General features: G+C 39.7%; 2 protein-coding genes and 1 long non-coding RNA gene across 3 annotated transcripts; 2 read left to right on the forward strand and 1 right to left on the reverse strand.

Moving 5' to 3' along the window:
• The first annotated feature begins 4,331 nt into the window (after positions 1-4,331).
• LOC129417757 (cytosolic phospholipase A2 zeta-like) lies at positions 4,332-7,374 on the forward strand. The gene is made up of 6 exons (XM_073870034.1): positions 4,332-4,506; positions 5,571-5,640; positions 5,810-5,946; positions 6,304-6,438; positions 6,738-6,778; positions 7,293-7,374. The coding sequence occupies exons 1-6, from the start codon at positions 4,441-4,443 to the stop codon at positions 7,372-7,374; spliced, it is 531 nt and encodes a 176-aa protein (XP_073726135.1). The 5' UTR covers positions 4,332-4,440.
• Positions 7,375-8,997: 1,623 nt separating this feature from the next.
• Positions 8,998-12,531, forward strand: LOC141365249 (uncharacterized). Its single transcript, XR_012370448.1, has 3 exons — positions 8,998-9,165; positions 9,607-9,725; positions 12,471-12,531. It is a non-coding gene; the product is annotated as an uncharacterized lncRNA (long non-coding RNA).
• A 2,307-nt stretch (positions 12,532-14,838) lies between these two features.
• LOC129431718 (uncharacterized) lies at positions 14,839-17,948 on the reverse strand. The gene is made up of 5 exons (XM_073870035.1): positions 17,526-17,948; positions 17,207-17,356; positions 16,741-16,902; positions 16,568-16,657; positions 14,839-15,909 (listed from the first exon to the last, which is right to left on the reverse strand). Exons 1-5 carry the CDS (start codon positions 17,946-17,948, stop codon positions 15,868-15,870), a joined length of 867 nt encoding a protein of 288 aa, XP_073726136.1. The 3' UTR covers positions 14,839-15,867.
• Between the last annotated feature and the right edge of the window lie 7,123 nt (positions 17,949-25,071).

Below are 25,071 nucleotides of genomic sequence, written 5' to 3' on the forward strand. Positions count from 1 at the left end.
AAGTGAATAGTTTCACTTACTCTCCATCAATCCTTATCTTTGCTGAATTGTTGTAGAAGCAGGATTTGCAAGCTTGTTAACCATCTCTCAACACCTCAACACACCAAAACAACATCAGCATCAACACCTAAACTCTTTTATTAGCTGAAACAGAAAAGTCTTATTATCAATTACGGTGGATTAGTAAACATTGTTTCCCAGTGTAGTGTTGGGTAGTTCTTTTAAGGCGATTCTAGTATAAATGAGATGCATTTTTCCAATCTTTGGGAAAGTTACCAACAAATAAATTTTTTCAATGAATAGCTCTGTGTCTTAATGCTGATTGCTCAATGGCTCTTCATTGAGCTATTTTTAGTATCTGCAGATTAGAATTACCACATCTTTATTTTTTGTTGCATAATAATATAGTCATGTTATTTTTAATTGCGCCAACAAAGGAATGACTCTGCACTGTCTCATGCCAAATAATAGTCACAGCTTATGTCATGAAAAAAAGAGTAAATCGCACTATTATTTGTTGGAAATGGCTTATAATGAAGGATTATAATGATCTCAGTTTAATTCAATGATAAAGGGCTAAACTTGAATGGGTGGACAGGGAAGGGTTATTTCAAAATATGTGTTTGTTGCATCATATGACCCATGTGCATCATGCTCTTGTCAAAATAGCTGCACACATGTCAAAAGGATTTATGATAGAGACGCTCATTTTTAGTTCTGCTAAAAGTAAATAATATATGTCACTGTAAAGTACGTGTTGCTGGATCATCTGCATCTTTTCTTGGCCCTAAAACAACATTTTTGTCAAGGAAACATTTACATTTATTAATTTAGCAGACACTTCTATTCAAAGCGACTTACGTTTAAGGAGCCAAGAATAAGCACAATCTACAAAGCTATGTCTACAAGTAGTAGAGTTAGGAAGCTAAGAGATTAACAACATAAAAGACGACTAATAAAATTAGTAAAATTAGACATTAGTTCTAACCCAACCAAGAGCACTTTTTGGGACACACAAAGTGGTCCTTTCAGCAAGAAGCGCTCCAAGATTCTCTCCTGGATTAACATAAAAGATGAGTTAGATATGCATTTTGTTTCATGTCTTTATGAAGGTTCAGTTGCCATTGGGTGGTCCACCAGAGAAGAGCTGAATACTGTAGGTGTCACGGTTGGTAACCGGATAGTGGAAAAATAATAGAGATGAACCCAAACGCAAGATGTATGAAAATATAACTATTTATTAACAGAAACTAAAAACACCCACGAGGGGGTAAAAACAGAGGTAAACATAAACACTGTGTAGGAACACAAAATAAACAGAATACGAGAAATACTCGGATGACACTGGAAACATGAACACTGTAACAACAGACATCAAACATCAAACAACGCACGCACACCACACAGAGAACACAAGGGCATTATAAAGACACCACATCAATGGGGAACAGGTGAACATAATTAATCACTTAAGACATGATTACATAAGGGAGTAGGGTAAAAGTGACAAGACACTGGGAATACGTGTTACACAGATATGATGTGAATACACACGTATTCCCACATAAAACACTGCTGCCCTGGTCCTGCCCTCTGGATAATAACCAAGGTCAGGCAAGACCATGACAGCCACAAAACACTGGGAACACGTGTCACACAGATATGATGTGAACACACGTGTTCCCACGTACACACACTGCTGCCCTGACCTTGCCCACAGAACATAGACCTGATCTACACTAAGGTCTGGCAAGATCACGACAGCAACAAGACACCGGGGACATGTGGCCGCCACACACAGAATGTGATCCCACATGTCCCCACACAGAACATGATACTGCCACGGTCCTGTCAGATGCACTCAGACCTACATCTAGCACGGATGTCTGACAGGACCATGACAGTACCCCCCACTTAAAAGACGGATACAAGACGTCACAAACAAAAACAAACAAAAACATTAAACACGAGGAACGAAAGACTGCACAACAGAAGACAACCACGACAACATTACAACGAACAACAGAGGTAAACAAACATAGGTGACAAAAGGATTAGGGTGATTTAACAAAAACAAAATATGATGAAGGGGTGGTGGGGCAAAAACAGGGGAAACAAAATGTCCAAAGTTATGAAACTTAACGTCCCGCGGCTGAAAAGCCGCCTGGTGACGTGTCCCCGGCTGCGCCGGCGGGTGACGTGTTTCCGACTGCGCCGGCGAGTGACGTGTCTCCGGCTGCGGGTAACGTGTCCCCGGCTGCGCCGGCTGGTGACGTGTCTCCGGCTGCGCCGGCGGATGACGTGTCTCCGGCTGCGCCGGCGGATGACGTGTCTCCGGCTGCGCCGGCGGATGACGTGTGTCCGGCTGCGCCGGCGGATGACGTGTCTCCGGCTGCGCCGGCGGATGACGTGTCTCCGGCTGCGCCGGCGGATGACGTGTCTCCGGCTGCGCCGGCGGATGACGTGTCTCCGGCTGCGCCGGTGGATGACGTGTCTCCGGCTGCGCCGGCGGATGACGTGTCTCCGGCTGCGCCGGCGGATGACGTGTCCCCGGCTGCGCCGGCGGATGACGTGTCCCCGGCTGCGCCGGCTGGTGACGTGTCCCCGGCTGCGCCGGCTGGTGACGTGTCCCCGGCTGCGCCGGCTGGTGACGTGTCCCCGGCTGCGCCGGCGGATGACGTGTCTCCGGCTGCGCCGGCGGATGACGTGTCTCCGGCTGCACCGGTTCCGAGGCCCTCTTCGTCCTCCTCCCCCTCGACGCAGGGAGAGCAGGTCCAAGACTGGCCCCGGGAGTAGTCTCCAACACCGGGGAGACAGGAGTCGATCCCTCCAGCCGGATAGCCCCGGTCCTAATGGCCCTCAAGCTGGCCTGCGTCTGGCGGGATCCAAACGATCCGGTCGGTCGCCGCCTGGCATTACCTTCGGGCCCGCATACGAGTGGGTCATAACACTCGTACCCCGACTCGTATGCGGGGCGGGATCTCCTTCCCCGTATCGCCAGGCGGCTGCCAGCAAACATCTCGCTGGGTTCTGTTGGGTGCGTGCGTTATGTCACGGTTGGTCTTACCGGATAACTGGAAAATTAACAGAAGACGAACCCAAACGCAAGATGTATGAAAATATAACTATTTATTAACAGAAACTAAAAACACCCACGAGGGGGTAAAAACAGAGGTAAACATAAACACTGTGTAGGAACACAAAATAAACAGAATACAAGAAATACTCGGATGACACTGGAGACAAGAACACTGTATCAACAGACATCAAACATCAAACAACGCATGCACACCACACAGAGAACACAAGGGCATTATAAAGACACCACATCAATGGGGAACAGGTGAACATAATTAATCACTTAAGACATGATTACATAAGGGAGTAGGGTAAAAGTGACAAGACACTGGGAATACGTCTTACACAGATATGATGTGAATACACACGTATTCCCACATAAAACACTGCTGCCCTGGTCCTGCCCTCTGGATAATAACCAAGGTCAGGCAAGACCATGACAGCCACAAAACACTGGGAACACGTGTCACACAGATATGATGTGAACACACGTGTTCCCACGTACACACACTGCTGCCCTGACCTTGCCCACAGAACATAGACCTGATCTACACTAAGGTCTGGCAAGATCACGACAGCAACAAGACACCGGGGACATGTGGCCGCCACACACAGAATGTGATCCCACATGTCCCCACACAGAACATGATACTGCCACGGTCCTGTCAGATGCACTCAGACCTACATCTAGCACGGATGTCTGACAGGACCATGACAGTAGGTACATGTTTTGCCCATTCCTTGCCACTTAAATTCCAGAAAATAATAGCGTGATAAGAAAGTGTGTAAAAGGCTCTTATCCAGTCAAATCTTAAATCTAATACTATTATGTGATTGGTTGATAGAAAAGTTGGTTCAGGACCAACAATGATGTTGATGCAGGGACCTGTTGTCATACATGGTGAAACCGAGTTTACTGCACTGTAAAAAATTATTTGCTGCCTTAAATTTTTTGTTGAATCAACTCATATTTAGAAATCATATCAACTTCCTATTATTTGTCTTGACTAGAGATAAGTTGTTATAACTTATACAGTTAAAATATGTCAACTTCATTTTAAGTTGTAACAACTCATCTCTAGTCAAGATAAATAATAGTAAGTTGATATGACTTGTAAATCTGAGTTGATTAAACAAAAACATTTAAGGCAGGAAATAATTTTTTACAGTGTGGCGATCTTTAAGGAACATTGACATGTTAGAGAAAATAGAAACTTTCATAAACGTGGCATGAGATTAAGATAAAAATGAAGACAAACCCAAAACATTATAAAACATTTTTATCAGGGCGCGTAACACTGTGAACAAACGAGTTCCACAGGTTTTCTGTATTATATTAGACTATTAGTAAGACATACCATAATGTTATTGTATATTTTGGCTTTGACACATAACTGTAGTCCTACTCAGAAGGCAAACATGCAGAAGGTAATAAACATTTGCTTACATATATTTGATGATGAAACAACCTTATTATGAAGTATTAAATTTACACTTTATTATTTTATATATTTTTATATTTTAAATTTTACTCTTTATTTAAATTTTATGTGACTTGCTGTTGTTTTATGTCTGTTCTGGAAGCTTCAAGTAGCAAAGAAAATTCCTTGTACTTGGCAATAAAACTCTTAAAATAAAACATGTGTATTTTACTGGTGGAACATGTCACAACCACTTTTGACAGATATTAAATTCTCAGCCCATAAAAAATCAACATAACTGTTAATTTATTTATATGTTTAGGTGATTTTTGTTTATTATCTTCACATTACTAATTTACACAATTTTTATAGTATATTCAAAAGACCAGAAATTGCTATTTCATATGTTTAAAGAAATACCATTTGCAACATATGAAATCAAATTTTTTAGATACAGTATATAAAATTTTGGCAAGTAGATATACCTACGCATATAATGCATGCTCTTGTAGTTAAGTAGGCTAATAATAAAATAAAAAGCAATGATCCATGCACCTTCAACTAGCGCGTGCTAAAGCACTGTGAAGAAAGAAAGCAGTTAATAAAACAAATGGCTCTTTTAAATGATGACGAAAAGACAAACCACCACATTAAACTGGTTTAGTAACATTAGATATTTCGGTAACACTTTAACATTAGTTAATGTATTAACTAACATGAACAAACCATGAGCAATACATTTGTTACAGTCTTTATGAATCTTTGTTAATGTTAGTGAATAGAAATAAAGCTGTTCATTGTTTGTTCATGTTAGTTCACAGTGCATTAACTAACGTTAACAAGTTTTTAATAAAGTATTAGTAATTGCTTAAAATAACATTAACAAAGATTAATAAATGATGTATAAGTGCAGCTCATTATTAGTTTATGTTAACTAATGTAGTTAACTAATGTTAACTTATGAACCTTATTGTAAAGTGTTACCGATATTTCTGTTGTTTTATCTGTGATTACAACAGAATTGTGTGTGCTTCAGATTTAAAGACTGATGCTATTTTTTCATGTTTACAGGAGTTCATGCCATACTGGAACCTCAATGTCACAGTGTTGAGAGCAAAATTCAATCAGTCACATGACCTATGTGAGCCAATCAACTTCTTTTCTTAGATACCAAAAATCAAATATACAGTTTTATAGAGGCACTAAGCACTAAGGCACTAAATACTGTGTATAAACTGGATTTGATTTGTTATATACAACATATGGCATATTCTACAAAAAAAAAAACACTTTTTTATCTTTCTCTTAAGTGACGGATTCTGACTGCTACGTTGTCTTAAAAATACCCACGGCTTGCACCTGCTCTCATCGCACCAAGACCATCACAAACAACAATGCACCAGAATGGAATGAAACCTTCCGATTCAGAGTACACAGTGGTGTCAAGGTACATAATTCAGTTTGGTTCATCCAACAACAGTCACCCATTTCCTATCCTTTCTGTTCCTAACTTAACCAACACATTTAGTTACATATTGTTGTATGAGATATATTCTTTACACATAATGCAATTGATGTTGAAATGCTCCTATAATGAACAGTAAAGTCCCGAGGAAACAGTGTACAAACATGCAGGTTATTATTTTGGATGCCCTTGGTCTCTAACTATCACCATATAACCCCCCAGAGATACTTCATTGTATTTTTGCTTTGATCGTGAGACTGCAAAATATTTTAAACCTAAAACTTTTGTGACTAATCCATTGACTTTACTCGATTAAGATGCATGTTCTTGTTTTCTCAGAACATTCTGGAATTCTACATCTATGATGCTGACACCTTTACAAAAGATGACTGCTGTTCTACCATCCTGTTTGATATCAGTAACCTCACACTTGGACAAAAGATGACAAAATGCTTCATTTCTGATGATGATGAGGTCAGTTCTTTTTAAAATTGTAACATGCATGCACAATAGTTTTTAGAGATTAGGTTTTACAGATTTACGGAAAACAGCAGTGAAAATATTTCTCTACAGGCCCAATAATCGCATTTCTTTACGATTGCATTTTATAGTATATTTTCTTCATCTAAATTCTGTATTGGAAAAATACATTTTCGTTGATTCTGACTAAACGTTTGAATTTCTTTGAATCAGTAAACATGAATTTGTAATTTAAATTAATATAGGGTGTAGTCGGTTAAATTTGCCTGATTGTTTTCATTGTTTCCTTTCAGAAAAATAATGAGTTGTGGGTGGAGTTTAAGGTGACACCAAGGTGAGTAAAAATTGTTAAACGTTTGGGAAAACAGGTAACACTTTACAATAAGGTTCATTAGTTAATATTAGTTAACTACATTAGTTAACACAAACTAATAATGAACTGCACTTATGCAGCATTTATTAATCTTTGTTTATGTTAATTTCAGCAATTACTAATACTTTATTAAAACCTTGTTAACGTTAGTTAATGCATCATAAAGTAACATAAACAAACAATGAACAGCTTTATTTCTATTAACTAACATTCATAAAGATTAATAAATACTGTAACAAATGTATTGCTAATGGTTTGTTCATGTCAGTTAATTCATTAACTAATGAACCTTGTTGTAAAGTGTTACCGGAAAACGTTTGCAAAACAGTAATATTGTCCAGTTATGCAGTACAAACGAAGGGATTTTACTGTAATATGGAAATATATTGATTATGGTATTGTACTGTAGGTTTTTACTCTATTACTGCTTCTACAGTGACATCTAACAGTGTGTTATTTGTTACGAATATTAAAGCCCTGAGAATCCTGTGCAGTACCTCTCTAATGGAGTGTTGAAGGTAAGAACATTCATTACTGTTGTGCTACACTCAGTATAAACTTGTTAAAATGTCTGAGTTGTACTGTATATATATATTTTTTAAATGATGATATAAAAAGGACATTTTCTTAGTAAACTCAGATATATTCTTAAAAATACATAGTCTTAAGTGCATTGCGCACGGTCTAAATGGGTGTGTCAGAATCCAATTTTGCTAATTTAAGGACGGGAAAAATGGTTTATGCGCCAAGCGCACGACCTAAAAGGGTTATTCCTATTTTCGTAATGAGTATTGGGTGTGTTTTGGGCATAACATGCAATAAACCAATGAGAGTTTCAGCTCTCATCCCCTTTAAAAGCAAGTTGCGCCTGGCGCCATGCCTAACCCCTAGAAAGCGAAATTTGTAAACTGAAAAACTAAGCGGAGGAAGAAGACCACCAGTTTAATGTTAAAAATTGTGTTGCTTTTATTTGTATTGAAATTATTATTTATTTTTTATTAAAACCTTTAAAAGCCTTTTTCTTTCAGTCATGGAATAGCCTAAAACTAGCAGGCTTTTAATTGCTGTAAATGTTTTGATATCCTACATAATGACTGTAATTTCATAAAATAATTAGCAAATATGCAAGAAAAGGTTTGTACTTTAAAAATACAAACAAGAGATACAGATTTTTTTCCATTTTAATCCTTTAATTATTCACATTTAAATGTTTTTTTGTGTTGCTGCGGATCCATGTGCTTGATAACCAAATCCTGTTGTGGTCCCGTTTATAGGCGCATTTTTCTATCGCGCTCATTAAATAACAAAAACACGATATCGCCATTGACTCTATACTGTACACCAGGTTTTTGTTGGTCAATGGCGTAGTATATTTTAGTTGCCTCAAAATAGCAACGTGCCAACAATGCGCCTGAACACACCTCGTTTTTAGATCAGAACGCCCATGGGTGCAAAATGGGGCGCAAATGCATTTGCTATTTAAATAACGTGGCGCTAAACGTGAAAATTATCATTGCCCTGGGTTGAAACTATCAAAAGACACTTGCGCCGCGCATTGCACTGCATTGCGCCGGCTGTATGATAGAGCAAATGCAAAATGGGGTGCAAATGCATTTGCTATTTAAATAACGTGGCGCTAAACGTGAAAGTTATCATTGCGCTGGGTTGAAACTAAAAGACACTTGCGCCGCGCATTGCACTGCATTGCGCCGGCTGTATGATAGAGCAAATGCAAAATGGGGCGCAAATGCATTTGCTATTTAAACAACGTGGTGCTAAACGTGAAATTATCAGTGCGCTGGGTTGAAACTAGCAAAAGACACTTGCGTCGCCCATTGCGCTGCATTGCGCCGGGTGTATGATAGAGCACATAATGTTTGTTTTTAAAGCTTTAAGTGAATACCTGAGTGATCTTTTATGCTAAAATATATTTGCTAGACCATTGAGGTCTTCTGAGAAAAGAGTGCTGATGGTTCCTAAATCCAGACTGAAGCTGAGGGGTGACCGTGCCTTTTCAGTCGTTGGGCCAAAACTGTGGAATAGTCTCCCACTGATTAGTTCCATCAGAATCTGAATTTAAATCTAAATTAAAAATGTAACTTTTTTCCAAATATAATTTTCCTTGGAGTTTTAGGATCTTTTATCTATCAGTGATTTTATTTTCCGTCTTAGTTTTATTTTATGTCTTTTTAGCAAGGTTTGTACAGCACAGTGGTCAACTACTGTTGATTTTATTGTGCTTTATTAATACATTTTGATTTGATTTTGATTAAATTCGCTTTATATTTCATTTCAGGCAGCTCCGTTGTGTGCACTGGAAGTGAAAGCAGATAATCTAAGGACTAATGGTAAACAAAGGGGATTCCGATCAGTTTTTAGTTCAGACATTTAAAACTAACATATGCACTATCTCTGACAGTAATAATTAAATAAAGAAGAGAATTGTAAATACTAAATATACTTTACTCAGGCTAATACAACATTTTGCTTAATTTTATGACCAGTAGAAATAGATATTGGAGCATTTTCCCAGACAGGGTTTACATTAATCCAGGACTAGATAGTTTTTACACAAAAAATACTGGAGTGCATCTTGAGACAAAACAATAGCACTGACATACTGTATGTTAAGATACTGTATGTCAATGCAAGATATTTTTAAATGAGGGCAGCTCAAACATGCATTTTAGTCTGGGATTAGGACAAGGCATGTCCGGGAAACCACCATGCTTAGGTTTTCTGTATATGTATTTATATATTGCTTGTACATGTGTCTTTGTTTATTTCAGTAAACAACCTTCTATTAAAACTGGGAGGTGCGTTTAAAGAAGACTGTGTGCTGTCAGAATCTATGTCCTACTACATCAATCGAGACCTGGAAACTGAATTTAGTCTCATGCCATCAAAGGTGTGTACTGACTTACTGTAGACTGCAGGGGCGGATCTAGAAAATTATTTATGGGGTGGCAAGGGGGTGGCATGAGAACTACGAGGGGTGGCAATGAAGTAAGCATCCTTGCATGGTTGTCGTGGATACAAAAAATTATATACTGTATATACTATATGCGGTGTATACACTGGACCTCAAATTTTTATAACATAAAAACAGGCAACAACAAATGTTCCTATAAGTACCCAAGCAGCTACCTTTAGCATCTCTACTGTAGCACCCTTTGTCTTAATACACACATCTTACCAATATCTAAAAACACTGACTGTAACCATGATGAGCAAAGTTGAACATAATGGTATAAAGACTGTTATATAAATAAAATAGGTTTGCCTAGTTTATATTAATGTAAAACATATATGAAAGGCACACATCTCTTTCTATCATAACCCTCTTCTTTAATCCTTTCACTCACTTCATGATGGATTTCTGTCTTTTCACTTCTTTTAGCTATTTGCCATCCATATGTTTCATTCTTTCATGACTTCATCTACTCCTTTCCCTTCCACAACATATTTTTCTGTTTTATTTGTACCTTCCACTCCCAAAGTATTTGATATTTCTATTCTTTTTGGTTAAAAAAATGGATATCAGCCTTCTTTTCATAATATCATTAAGTTTTGTCTTTCAAGCTTTCTAAACATACACAACACTGAATAGTTTTGTCTCCTTAATGAAGACTATATTATAACGAGCGTTTTCATATGCACGTATTGAATATTTTGATTGCTGCCCACTAACAAGACATGACGGGCTAGAAAGAACTGCTTAAAAGATATTTACTGCTTACACAAACGTGCAGATCAGTAGTTTTAACTACCAAGCAATACCTCAGGCAATATTAAACAATCAACAGTTTAACTTTTGTATTTTTATCCTGATGCAACATTTATCTGTGAAATATTACAGTATTAAGTACTTTGATTTGCTGATGTGATGCTCAACTTAATCACTTAAGCCCGGAATACACTGCACGATTTTTGTCCTCTTATAAGATCATTACCTTATCAAACTGTGCGACATGTATCGTTTAAACTCGGGTACGAGAGGCGTGTAGACTGTACGATGATGACACGGAAGCTTCGGCGGCTGCGTCACACGTTGCGCAACGTCACCAGCATGCGCTCGTGGTAAACAAATACCGGCGCGCAGGTCGTAGCAGCAAACACACTGTGCGGTGATCATGCCGAATTTCTGACACTGCCAGAAAACTATCGTAGGCTATCTTTGGACGCAAGACCGGGAAAACGGCCGTCTTTGAACCTCTCTCACTGTACAACATAGGACCACCGATGGAGAGCCACGATCACAGAAATCGCGACGATAGTTTCACGATGGCAATCTTTCGTCTGGGACAGCCAATTATCGTGCAGTGTATCCCGGCCTTTAAAGACACTAAAGAGAAAACATTATTTTTTTGCCAGCATGTGATGATGTGAGGTGCTTTAGATCAGAATTACTTGCTACAGACGTGAAGAGACTCTCTCTTCATGGGCATAAGTTGCACATTCATAAACATTCTTGCCTTTCACCTCAACGATGGAAAAGTAACGTTTGTGTTTTTTTATACTTTGTGCTTGCATCCGCTACCTTTGTTTTGAGTTCGTTGTACTTTCCATCGCTCTGTTGTCGCGGGTTTGTGCAACTCGGATCACGGATGGACTGCAGCGCGAGAACCGGGCTGCATGGGAGTGCCTTATGGGGTGATGCATGCTTTCACGGCAGCTTCCAAAAGTTTCCAACCACGCCAGAACAGATCGCTAGATTTGTCCAAGTCGTTTTTTTAATAAAGTCGCGAAAGGGGTCTAAAAGTTTCTTAATATAGCGACAAAGTCACCAAGTTGACAAGACTGCACGGACTTTTTTACACTGTAAAAGACTTTCTGCTCGGACGGACTGTGCGTGCTTCTCATTGACCGGGTATGAACTCTGCTGCCTCTGGTTGGCTAACGATGGAAATTAAGCCAATCACCTTCAGCTATGTGGTTGTCCCACCCCCTCTGAGACACACACACCAATCATCGTCAGATATGTGTCTCCCACCCCTAAACACACGCAGAGAAAAACTACATTGCCTTTCTGGTTAAAAGAGCCTACTCGGGTATATATTATATATATTAGGATACCAGCGCTGGGGTGGCATATGGGGTGGCAATGCTTTTATTTAGGGTGGCAACTGCCACCCCGTGCCACCCCAGTAGATCCGCCCCTGGTAGACTGACATTTTTAATGTATATATAAGTTTATTGGTGCTATAAATGTGTGAAAATAGTGGATTAGATCAAGCTTAACAATTGTTTTATCATCTGTCCATTGTCCAGGATGTAACAGAAGTAGATGGTGTATATGTCAACCAGCTAAACCCGCTGTCCACTGTCCCTATAAAACCTGTACCAACTAAAAAAAAGATCAAACTCTCTTTGCCTGTTGGAAAGGTGAGTACTAAAAGTATTTTTTCCTCATCCCTTTATAAAAATGGTATGTTAAATACTATCACAGTAGTGTTTAATACTTAACATAACAACCTTTTACATCTTCACAGGGTTCAGTACATCTGCAAGTAAAGACAGAACACCGGTAAACCGATTTAATCATTTATTAATATTCAATTTATGTAGATTTGTGGGTACTATGCTACAAAAATGTCTAAAACATTTTGTAATTGTCAAACAAATATGTTAATATTGTTTGTGTGTGTTGAAGCTCTAGTGAAGACATGAATGTACGCCTGGATTTTGATATCCCAAACGAAGAAAAGAATTTTAAACGCCAACAGTACAGTTCGAGGGACAGGCAAACTCGTAGTCTTAATACAGGCAGGAAATCAGGGCAGGCAGCAATCACTCGTAATAATGGGGAAACAGATCTAAGTCACAAACCAGAATATAAACAGACAGGATAAACACTCAGAAATGACAGCCGTGGCAAATCAAGACTTCGCACTGAATGAAAGTCCTAGTGGAGTATAAATAGGGTTCATGATGAGATACAGGTGGAGTGTAATCAGTCCCGGTATGTGAAATCATGGGAAATGAAGTCCGAAATGAGCATTAAAACTCAGGGGATGGCTCCCTCTGGTGGCGATCGGAGGACGAGGCGAGCGCCTCGTTCATCACAGTTTTAAGCATGTTCACTTAAATTTAAAAAATATTTTTTGTCTAAAAACTACTTATTTTCTTAAATCATTTATCTCATCATCAAGAAAATGCATCTTGATTTAAGAATTCCCACACTGTAAAAGAATTCCGTAGAAATTGCAGCTGGGTTGCCGGAGACTTACCGTAGATTTACATTTATGTTTTTAACTGGCAACATTTTGTTCAAAGTTAAATGAACATTAAACATTTACAAGTCTTTATCTTTACAGAGTAAAACTAAAAAAACAGCATCAAGCAAAACATTCTGGGAAACAAAATCTGGAGCAAAAAACAGAAAAAGGTTGATGATGATTTCTGGTTCCCAGAATGCTTTGCATGAGGCTGTTATTGTATAGTTTTATTCTGTAAAGATAAAGACTTATTAATATTTAAATAATAATAATAATAATAATATTTATTTAACTTTGAACAAACTCTTGCCAGTAAATAACATAAATTTAAATCTACGGTAAATTACCGGCAACCCAGCTGCAATAACATTGTAATTTCTACTGAATTTTTTTACAGTGCAGGTGAAAAAGTATTACACTTCCATAGTGTACTTAAAGTGCTTTATTTTCGAACACTAATTTTGTACTTAATATACTAAAAATTCATCTTTAGTACTTCTTAAGATGTTCACTGTAAAAAATATCTACTTGGTTCTACTTAAAATCATAAGTTAAGCAGCTGCCTCAAAATTTCAAGTAAAAACAAAATGGATTCATGAATTGTTTTAACTCATTATTTTGAGTCTTGTTAAGCTGTGAATTGCCTTCTGCGAGTCAACATGACTATACAATTATTGTTGTTTCAACTTTGCTATGCAAGTTCAAAATAAAGTGAACTCATTAAAGGCAGAATAGGCAGGAATTATCTAAAAAAACTTTTTTACAAATTTGTTTAAACTGACTTTATATATCAATACATAAGTAAAATGTAAGTACTCTGAAAAAGAGAGTATAAAAATCGAGTGTCTGTATACCTCTCAGCACTGTTTTAAACACAGCTAACTTTTCCATTCACTCCACCCCCTCCCTTCTGGGTTTCTTCTTAAGCCACGCCCCCAAAACACATGAACGCGCGAAGTACCTCAGACAAGCGGAGAGGAAGGAGCGCGGTGCATGTAATAACATCAAGTCACAATCACATGTAATAATACACCTAACTTTATCACTAGGAATATAAACAGATGGCTTTTATAAACGGATGGCTTTTAGTACTCACTCAGCCAGTGTTTTGCATGGAAGAGTTTCTGTGATGAAAGCATTGTTGACTCTGACGAGGACTACACTCCGCAGACAATACCGCATCATCGACTCGAGGAAAAGCCACGCGATATTTCCTCTCGTTTGATTGCTTCATTTATTCCTTTTTTGCCTTCGCTGACTGGATATGCAGGTACTGTAAGATGTGAATGCAGTTTCTGTGAGTTGTGAGTGCTATTTCTCTGCTGTACTATTGCTCTGCCTATTGCCTCGTGCACGTTCAAATCAATCGGGTGTGCGCATGTCTGGGCAGATCCCATAGCAACGGGTGGAGCCATGGTCACGAGAGAGAGTGATATTTGAGCAAGCTAATCATATGTTTCGTCCCGGATGGAAATAATTAACTGTGTTTAACACAGTCGTGAGAGGTCTACAGACACTCGAGTTTTATACTCTCTTTTTTAGAGTACTTACATTTTAATTATGCATTTGTATATAAAGACAGTTTAGACAAACTTGTAAAAAAGTTTTTTAGATAATTCCTGCCTACCCTGCCTTTAATGAGCATTCTGTTCACTTATCCCCATTAGTGGGTTCAACTTAGTAATTTCCATTAAGTAATGTCTTTGAATTAGGGTATCAAGTTAAGATGATCTAAAATAATATCTTTGTTTTAACTTAATTATAAACACACAAATTTGAGTACAAAACTTTTTTTATTAAAACCAATGTTAAGCCAATACAAGCTATACATAAACACTTGTAATCAAAACTTTTTTTTGTAACAAACTTCAGTTGGGTGTGGGTCACATAATGAGGCTAGATAGACCAATAGACACATACAGCAGTATAGATATCTACATTCAGCACCTCCAAAAAAAAAAAAACACAGCCTGTCATCTAAGTTGTTTATCATTGTTATTAGTGTGTGTGACCTAATGAGGTTAAGTTGACTGATGATTACTGCAGGAAACATCTCACCTTCTATATGCGCATGCACACCCCTCTGCTTGTCATATGCCTATTAGGTCACCCAAAGCTGTACTGAACACTATTCATATTCACCCAATAGAAAATACATAACTTTAAAAGCATTAGCTTTTTTTCATTACACAACACTGAAATGTTGAACAGGTTTAAAATGTAAACATTTAAAAACCTTTTAACATTAATCTCACAGATCCAGCTGACTTGTACCAAAAGCTGTGCTGAACCCCAAACACAAACTAAAACTTCAGACGGCAGCTGACTGTTTTCAAATATTTGAAACTTGAATGCAGTATACTTTGACCCCATTATTTGAACAATATTCAGCGTTAATTGTATTCAGTCCAACAAAAGTAAATGTATCAAGTTCAACAAAAAAATCAGGGATCCTCTCCTGTTTGCTTAAGTGCTTTTGCCTTCAACTTTGGTTTGCATGTCAACAGAAACACATGAAAAAAAGGAATTCCAATCCTATTCTCGGGTGGGGCATGGTTTACAAATTATACCTCAGGAGCTTGTTTCGGATGCCGTGGACTCTGGCAGAGGCTTGATCTGGTTTGATCTTCATCACTACCCTCTGAAGGAACTCAAAGGAATACGTCATGGCTCGTGGATACTCAAGGTTAACGCAGTAGATGATCCCCAAAAGCATGGCAAAGCTGGATGGCACATCCTTGAAGTTGTGAAGCACAACAGTCTCCTCAACCACAACTGCCACATTGAAGACCTCACGTGGAAAGGCATCCTGGTTGTCACCTTCATAGCCTATCAACAGGCCAAGTTGCATCCCCTCCATGGCTGCAAGCTTGTCTGGAGTTATGACAGACGCACAGTTTTATAATAAGAGAAAATGAAGAGAGAATTTATCTTGGTTTTTATTTTATGCAAAACATTTTAGTCTCGTCTTTTTTCGTCAACAAAAAAGCATGTTAATTTAGTCTTAGTCAGCGTTTTTGGACATTGGTGCAGTCTCATCATCGTCTCGTCTTAGTCATGGAAAAAAAGGTCGTTGATTAACATATTTCGTCTTGTCTCGTCTGACGAAATTAACGCTACACCCAACCCTCATCCTCCCCATCACTATTCTGCCCCTCACTCCTCCCTGCATCATCACTATTTTGCTGACACATGACTTTATCAACAGCCATGAGTGCATCTAATCCAATCTCTGTGATAAAGGGTGTGTGTGTGTGTGTGTGTGTGCGTGGTGTAGTGAGGTGAGTGGGGTGTGTTTGTTGAATTGAATTGAGTGGGGTGTGTGTGTGTGTGTGTGTGTGTGTGTGTGTGTGTGTGTGTGTGTGTGTGTGTGTGTGGTGTGCGTGTGTGTGTGTGGTGAGTGGGGTGTGTAATGAGGTGAGTGGGGTGTGTGTGTGGTGAGTGGGGTGTGTGTGTGTGGTGAGTGGGGGGTGTGTGTTTGTGTGTGTGCAAGTGTATATGGGCTGTTATGCATGACAGAAAAAGGTCTTACATCACACATCCTGATGATGTCTGATGGGTCTTCTCTTAGGTAGTGTGGCAGACCCAGCAGAGCAGCAGTCCTTCTCCTATCGTTTGTGTCCTACAAAACAAAAATAAGCAGTGTTGAGATTTTATTGCAAACATCTGGTGCCCAATTTTACAATTCTCAGCTCGTCTACTCACGTCTTTCTTCAGACAGTCCAAAATGGCTTTCAGTGCAGGCTTATTTGCAGACTTGGTCGCAGCTTCGTACACTTCCAGCAGTCTTGGTGCCAGATCATCAAGTCCATCGAGGAACGACTCGAGAAGGTCTATGCTTATGACTCTTTTGAACTCTGCCCGAACCTGAGGAGACAAAAAGGTTAAGAAATTAGAGAAAAGATTTTCAAAGCATAGACTCAAAATTTAGTGAGCTAAGGTTGTTTGTTGTCAAAGGCTTTCATCCACTCAGTAATACTAAACACAATCCTCTCACTTATCTGTATGCACATTCACGCCACCATTCGGACTAAAAAAAAAACATTTCTGAACGGACCACAGTACAGTATCAGACATCCCTCTAGTACTTCCTGAAGGGAAGCTCATACATTGATATCCAGTCATTGGATTAAGTGATTAATCTTAGGCTGAATGTTGTCTATTGTTATACCTGTCTCTCACAGAACATGGCCGGCCATCTAGATATGACATCCACAATGAGAGGTTGATCCCCTACAATCTCCTTTCTGCACTTGGAGAATGTGGCAGACATCAGCTCATCTATCTGCTGGTGGTCTTGGTCTTTTTTCAGCACTTCCACCTGAATAGGATTGCACAAGCACAAAGGACACATACTAAGACAAAATAGTAGGCTTCACAAACACAAAAGCAAAGTGTAGGTAGTTAGTATAATATAGGCAGGTATGTATGCAGTAATATTAGACAGGTATGATGTGCATGTGTGATGTGCATGTGTGTGTATGATGTACCTCCATCATCCTCCGCTTTTCTTCCATGTTTTCATCACTCAGTCCTTCAGGGGGATCTGGACAGTAGTGGACCTCGCCCTTCTTTGACTTCTTCATACGTGGTCCCTTGGCTTCTACTCCTTTTCTTTTGTTGACCCTCACCTCTGGGCATCCAGCTGCACTTAACTTCTGTCGATAGTTTCCAAGCTTAAACTTCAGGCTGTGGAACCAGCCGTACCAACCCTTTCCAGACCCTGGCTCTTTTAGACTGGGATGCTTCTCCACAAGTGCTTTGGCAACATTCTCATAGTGTTGCCTCTCAGGATAAGGACTAATCTTTGACATGCTGTCTGCAAGTGTGTCCAGGATATCAGTTTTCATACCTTTAGAAATCACCAGCACAGATCCATCCTTTGCATATCTTCCATTTGCTTCTTGCAGCATGGGAAGGGCTCAGGCCAGTGCTGGGAGTCAGATTCCCCACTACTGAGAGATGGAAGGCTGGATGTGTCCAATGTGGAATCCGAGCAGGCTGCATCAGCTGTGAACAACACTTTCAATGTTGCTCTCTCCTGAGGAAGGTCCCGGATGTCTGTCAAATTGGTCAGCTGATCCTTGAACGCAGGGTCCTCAAATTGTAAAATAAATCCACCTCTCAGGCCAAGGTTTGCACGCAACACCTGGCACAGTGCCAACAGTGGGGGGGGGTGATTTTGATGGAAAGGCGCCTGATATCCGTCTCAGAGAGGACAACTCGCAGCAGCATCGTGGATCAATTCGGCCTGAAATTGGAGAAGAAAAAAAGGTTTAATTCATTGTATACATACAAACAAATGGTTACTACTGAAAAGATTTGGAAAACACTTCAGGAGGGTTAATTCTTTTGGATCAGGCTGTTTAAATATATTTTGCAGGACACCCAAGAGGGTTAATTCTTCTACATCAGGGTAGAAAAACACAAACTTACAACAGCCTTAATTCAGCAAGAATGTTCTAGGAGTAGTTAACAGGCGACCCTGGACAAGGTATGACACAAGTGGCATGTAGTCATTGAGATCCTCTGGTTTCACCAAGAGACACTCAGCAGGACTTTTCTTCACAAGATTTTAACTCCTCAAATGCTCCACATAGTAAGTTGAAAAAGGTTCAACGAAGAAACAAACATGACCAGCAGGTACAATGCATATTTCCAAAATCCTTCCGAAGTTGGGTAGTCCACTTGTACTTCCAACAGAAAGTATCATTCCCTTTAAATACTGCGTTCCATTTAAGAAAACATTAGGGGTCAGTCCAACTGTGTCAACATCACTGAATTTATTCAAGATTGCTAGTCTAAGACCACCATCTAAGACTCCCAGGCAAACATCAGTCACTTTTGCTGTCTCAATCTCAGGCTTAAAAATGCTGGGCATTTCAAGATAATATGCCATCATAAGTTGGTGTCTTGAGGCAAGGGTAAGCAGAATGTTTTTAAAGTTATTGGCATCACGCACTACCTTCTTAAAGAAAGAATGCTTAGCCTCAAACCTGATTGTCCAACACTCTATTAAGGGTCAAAATCTTTGAATAAGGCAAGGATAATGTTCAATAAAGTGATGTTTGGGGCGCAATTTGTAATCCGGGAAAAATGTCAGTATTAACGGTCTATGATCCGATATTTTGGTCTGCAAATAACACAGTGATTCTTCAGTGTGATATGGAGTCGCTAAGAGCTCAACAAAGTCTTTCAGCTCAAGGATTACTTCCCATGTTTGATCCCCTTCTGGAACACGAGGGCCGATGATGAGGGCAAGAAAACGCACAAGACTCCAATTCTCGTGGCCGTTACCATCTACAGTTCCACTCTTTTGAAAAGTTGAAAGAATTTTCTAAGGACAATTTGTCTTATCAGAGAATTTAAAAGGGAAACTCTGTATTTCACTATTAAGCTCTTCTTATGTGAAATACTTCTTTGAAATCAAATCTGCAAGGCACAGACTTAGTTCTACAGGCACAATCCCTTCCAGCACATCGTGTAAAAAATCAGGTGGAAAGCCTGTGCATGTGTGAAAACCTGTCAGGCTGTTGAGAGGGCAGTCTCGTTTCACACCATCAACAGATGCAAGGACTGTCTGCTTCAAGACATTTACAGCTTCATCAAATGATTCTGGTGACCTTAAAACAAAGTTCCCAGTTCTAACATCACACGTTTGTATGTCTTGACGACTAGCTAGACAAAACCTACAAAACTTCTCAACATTGAAAGACTCTTGGAATCCACCTAAGGAATGTGCTGCCAAGTTGTCAGCAGCAACAAACAAGATGGTGCCTTTAACATTACACCCTAGTTTCTCTACAAACACACCTACTGTTTCAAGACATTTAATATCTTCAATCAGTGGCTTCAAAACACAACCATAACCATAAATCCTGACATGCTCAACCTTGCACAGTAAAGCAAGGTAGATTGATGACAATGCTGACTTGTATCTAGAGGGTAAATTGCCAATAACCCAATACACACCACAGACTATTTTTTTGATGTGCCCAAGGGATTGCAGATTTCAAAGTCGTCAATATACAAAGTAATAGCCACGCTTAGTTCTTGACCTAAGAGGATTCCATTTGATTTATAGAAGTCACCATCCAGAAAAGACTTGTAGTAACCAGACTGTTCAACAGGTTTGTTTTTCCCCAGTGCTTGCAGTACCTCTTCTTTTTTAAGAAGATCTGAAAGTAACTTTAGAATAGGGATATAGATAACAGTATGAAACTTTTCTTGTCTGTTCAAAAGTTATTCGACAGGTTCAATGACACTAAAGTTCTTTTTGTAATATAACTGCCTTTTGTAGTCTGTGCCTAAAGATCCTTCTCTTGAAAGGAAATTAAATGGGTTAGCACTTTGAAATAGTTCAGTCAAGGATGTCAAACATTCCTCAGATGTGCAATTATGCTTCTCCAAAACATTCTCAATTGACTCCCTAGTTATTTGTCCAGCACATTTTCCAATATCAAACAAATCATCCACAATTTCTTGAATCGCAGACTTTGACACATGAAGGACGGCTTGCAGTCGAAGGAAAAGGAATGCAGTTCTGTGCTCAATTGACTTCTGTGTAGGCTAAGAGTCAGGTTCGGTCACTGAAACATCTGGTGACTCTAAATCAAAGTTATCCTGTTCTTCATTGACAGAAGCTTCCCACACAGCAAAAGGACTCCGTGGCGGATCAGTCGCGGAGGTATCGCGGCTTCCGGAACGGACCCGCGAAACGGACCCGTGTCGGCGTCCACTTGCGCGCAGTGACGGATCCGCAATGAAGGCGGATCGCGGACCCGCCGTGGCCTCGGGCTGCATACGCTCCGCATCCGTGGCGCAAATTCATTCATATATCCGCCGCGGACCCGCAACGGACTCATTAAAAGTCTGAAATAAGCTCCGGGACGGATCCGCAACGGATGCAGACCGGAGCTACTGACTCCGGAGCGGTTCCGTTACGAATCCGCTCCGGAGCTTATTGCTATCAGGACCGGGTCCGTTTTGGACCCGTTTATCTCACTTTCAATTTCAAAATCCCTTCTTACTGTAGGATAAAATAGGATAAACTAAACTAAAGGATAAAACCAAAACTATCACTAGGCCTGGCCACTGCAGCAATATAGAACCTTAAATCTGCATTGTCTTGTATTTTTAACCTAACAATATTGTAAATGGGTCTAACAGAAAAGTTTCACTAAAATATATCAATTTAATGTACAAAAGTAATTACTACTCAATGGAAATATAAAATTGCCACTTACATTTATGGACAGTTATAGCATATTCTGTTTTTGTTTAAAAATATTATTTTTGTGGTCAAAACCTAAATTAGTGCTTTATAGGCCCAGGTCAATGCAAACATAAAATACTAGATCTATTAGGCTACAACTTCAATGAAATGCTGCACTATGAACAGCGAAAACATCTGACAATGAATAACTGGAGAAAGACAAGTTGTTCAACAAAAATGTTTTTTTATTATTTAATCATTTCTCCCAGTCTCCTCGTTGCCCGATCTGTTGCCAGGTTGAACACAGCACCTGTAATCAAACAGACAGATATGGTATGTAGCATCCAAAGTCAAGTATGCTTATCATAATAACACCACCGAATGAAGTAAAAGTACAGTTTTTCACTAGAAATGTACTTGAGTAAATGTATCCTTAAAAATCACTTTAAAAGTACTAGTTACCCAAAACTCTAAATGGAATTCGTTACACACCTCTGGTTAAATCACCCTGTTAACAGCCGCTCAAAATAACAGACGAGAAGATTGTCTTTACCAACCACACAGTCGCTTTGACTGACACCTGCATTCATTTAGTCACTGACTGACACCTGCATTCATTTAGTCACTGACTGACACCTGCATTCATTTAGTCACTGATTAGGTCACATGGCATCTTGCAGTGTGACCGTGAGTCTGAACCGAGTCAAACAATGAGTAAATTGCCAAAGATTAATTTTCATTATAAAGAAGATGGCAGATACACTACACCAAAATTGCCAACATGTAAACTTAATAATGCACAGCTAGGGCTAAACCATTATCCACGAGTGAACATGCTCAAGTTTTCCTAATATCAACGTCATTACAATCATTAGTATGATTAAAAAACAATGTTTACTGGCACAATTATATCAATAAATCAATACTTACTCCAAAGAGGGTTCAGCTGAACCGTGTCCCAGCAAGAAAATCTTGATTGACAGGTGTGCATCGTTTAACCGTTCAGTAAAGGCGCGTCCGAGGATCCGACATGGGTCCGTTTAGGATCTGCTGTTTGACAGTAGAATTTACCGCGCTGCCGGAGCCGGAGCTGATCCTCTGCGCGGCTCCAAAACGAGTCACGCGGGTTTGGCGACTTGAACGCGGATCCGCATAGGAGTCTCCTGCTGTGTGGGTTGACTTTGACAATAAATAATAAGTTCAGGTTTGAAATTATTGAATGTAGAAGACTGATGATATCGGGTTCTGTGAGCAGTAAAAGTCGAGGCTACTATAGATGTAAAACAGCACCCCACAAATGGGCAATTCACAGTCTCTCTTTTTATCAAATGTCTCTTTAAATGAAGAAAATTATTTTTGATATTGGTTGGCGCCGAAAAATTACAAAGTTCACAACGAAGTTTAGCAACGGGACTGGTTCCTTGTTTGTGGTCCGTCAAATGTTTTAAAAGTTCCACATGGGATTGAAAGACGGTAAGACAATTCAGGTAAATGCAAGTAAAACCTGTTCTTCCACGTCCATGCTTGTCCTTGTAATGATTCACTATAGTCTTTTCAATGTATGAGGAAAAATTGCAAAACTTACAAGTCCACTTCATCAAATGAGTAGCTGAGCCTGGTAAATCATAAAACACCTGAAACACACAAAACAGAAGAAAAGTTTTAGCTGCTTAGTGATGTGAATATGAAGAGCATATTTTTAGTTAAGTCTAACTAACAAATTGGATATATGAATTGTTGGATTGCTCTTTAGCACTAGCTAACGCAACCGATGTTATGTAATAAGAAACAATAATGCTGTAATTTTCAGCATCATTACTGCAGTCTTCAGTGTCACATGATCCTTCAGAAATGAGTCTAATATGTTGATTTGCTCTTAAGAAAATGTTGTGGTTTTCCTTTTCCTCAAATGAAACAATCTTCAGTCTTAGGTTTTGATTTCAAGAGATAGACTTTTATTTTCCGGACAAAATAAGAAGCCGAGGCCGCCCTGGTGAATCCCCCCAGAACCAGAGTGAAGTCCTGGGAGGATCCTCCAAATCAGTCTGACCCTCTGAGCCAGGGCTTGGTTAATATATATATATAAACTTTATTACAGGCTCTAGGCCCAACATCATGACATACAACATAACAGAGGGAATAAATACATACACACATAAAAACATACTTTGATTCATGAGAGTCTTAACAGGCACCCATACCAATGTTTCCACAAATATAGGACAAGGACAAGGTCTTTGTTCCCTCCCCTCATGGTTAAAACAATAGCCGTTTCTCAATGTCAAGGAAGGATCCTCGGAAGCTAGTATTTCGAGGATGCTACGTCATCGACGTCCGTCGAAGGACTGTTCCAATGTCGAGGTTCCTCGAAATTTCAGCCAAGGACTGAGTCCTTCATTCGTGAAATATCCCATATACAGGAAAGGATGCAAATTTGTATCCCTCACGCTCTTCACGCGCTGAAATCACCCACAATCCTATGCGCGCAGCACCGAAAGCACACCTTTTAATCACGCAATGACGTAATGACGTGCACTTGTTAGCCTGTTCCATTTAACGTGTTCTCCGATTGCTTAAAAGGAGCCTCGACTCGCCTCTCAAGGAAGTGACTTGTAAGGACTAGTCCTGCCAAGGAAGTATCCTTGACATTGAGAAACGGCTACTATGTATCTGTTCAGGCTTGTAACTTGGCTATTCCTTATACTGAGACCCTCTGTGACCTTTGACATGAAACATGAATCCACACAGCTGGTTTGCAATAGCAATCCCATGGCAAACTCCTGACCCACACACAGCATACCACATGACACAAATAATGCATAACTTCATGGTAAACAAATTGCATGTGATTATAGAGACCCTCTGTGACCTTTGACATGAAACATGAATCCACACAGCTGGTTTGCAATAGCAATCCCATGGCAAACTCCTGACTAGAGCCCGACCGATTTATCGTTTTGCTGATTTTATCGGCCGATATGAGCATGTCGCAGATATATCTGTATCGGCGTATAAGCCGCAGATATGCGCCGATATGAACGTTTGTTACAGAACACATTAAATGCATTTGAAAGATGTAAGTACTTGTTTGTCCAGCAGAGTGCGCCCTACTGGTTGCTAATGGTGACCCAGGTCACTCACTGTAGTGACACCATCCAATCCCCCACCCCCTTCACTTCAGTTAGTCTCTCAGTTCAGGTGGCATGGAAGCAGTCACGCAGTGTCTTCTTCACAACATTGTTACACCTGGTATTAAGACGCGCTTTGGTCGATTGGATTATAAATGGACAAGAGAGACGAATTCCCGTTTACATTTGGTGTTTTTAATCCGTCTCTTTGTCGACTTGCGAGTTAAAACGCAAGCGGGAGAAATGACGCGAGACGGAGAAATGACACGTTTAAACTACGCGCAGCCGTGCACTTATATATCACTATATGAGATTACTGCTGCTTGTGTTGTTAGTTAACATGCTAATGTCACGGCTAGGGGCGGGCTGTTAATGGCTAAAGCCACGCCCCTTCTCAACTTCCACCTCGAGGAGGTCCCCAAAGCCAACCCAATGACCAGACAACACGAGAACAGGTAAGTATTAAAACAAACTTTATTTAAATATTTAAAATAACTTGGGAAATGGGGAAGGGGCAATTAAAACTAAGCTTTCTCTCGGCCTTCCAGGCAGACCACAACACAGAGAGGTGGCAAGAAGGGGAAGAGGGCAACGGGGGTTCCAGGGGGGACTGGTAACCAAAGGTAATGGGGGGGGAGACGAGAACACAGGCTCCTGCCCAACTCCGCTATCCGTGGCGCCCTCCTGTTCTTT

The sequence above is a fragment of the Misgurnus anguillicaudatus genome, chromosome 7, assembly GCF_027580225.2.
Source record: "Misgurnus anguillicaudatus chromosome 7, ASM2758022v2, whole genome shotgun sequence".
Classification (NCBI taxonomy): Eukaryota; Metazoa; Chordata; class Actinopteri; order Cypriniformes; family Cobitidae; genus Misgurnus; species Misgurnus anguillicaudatus.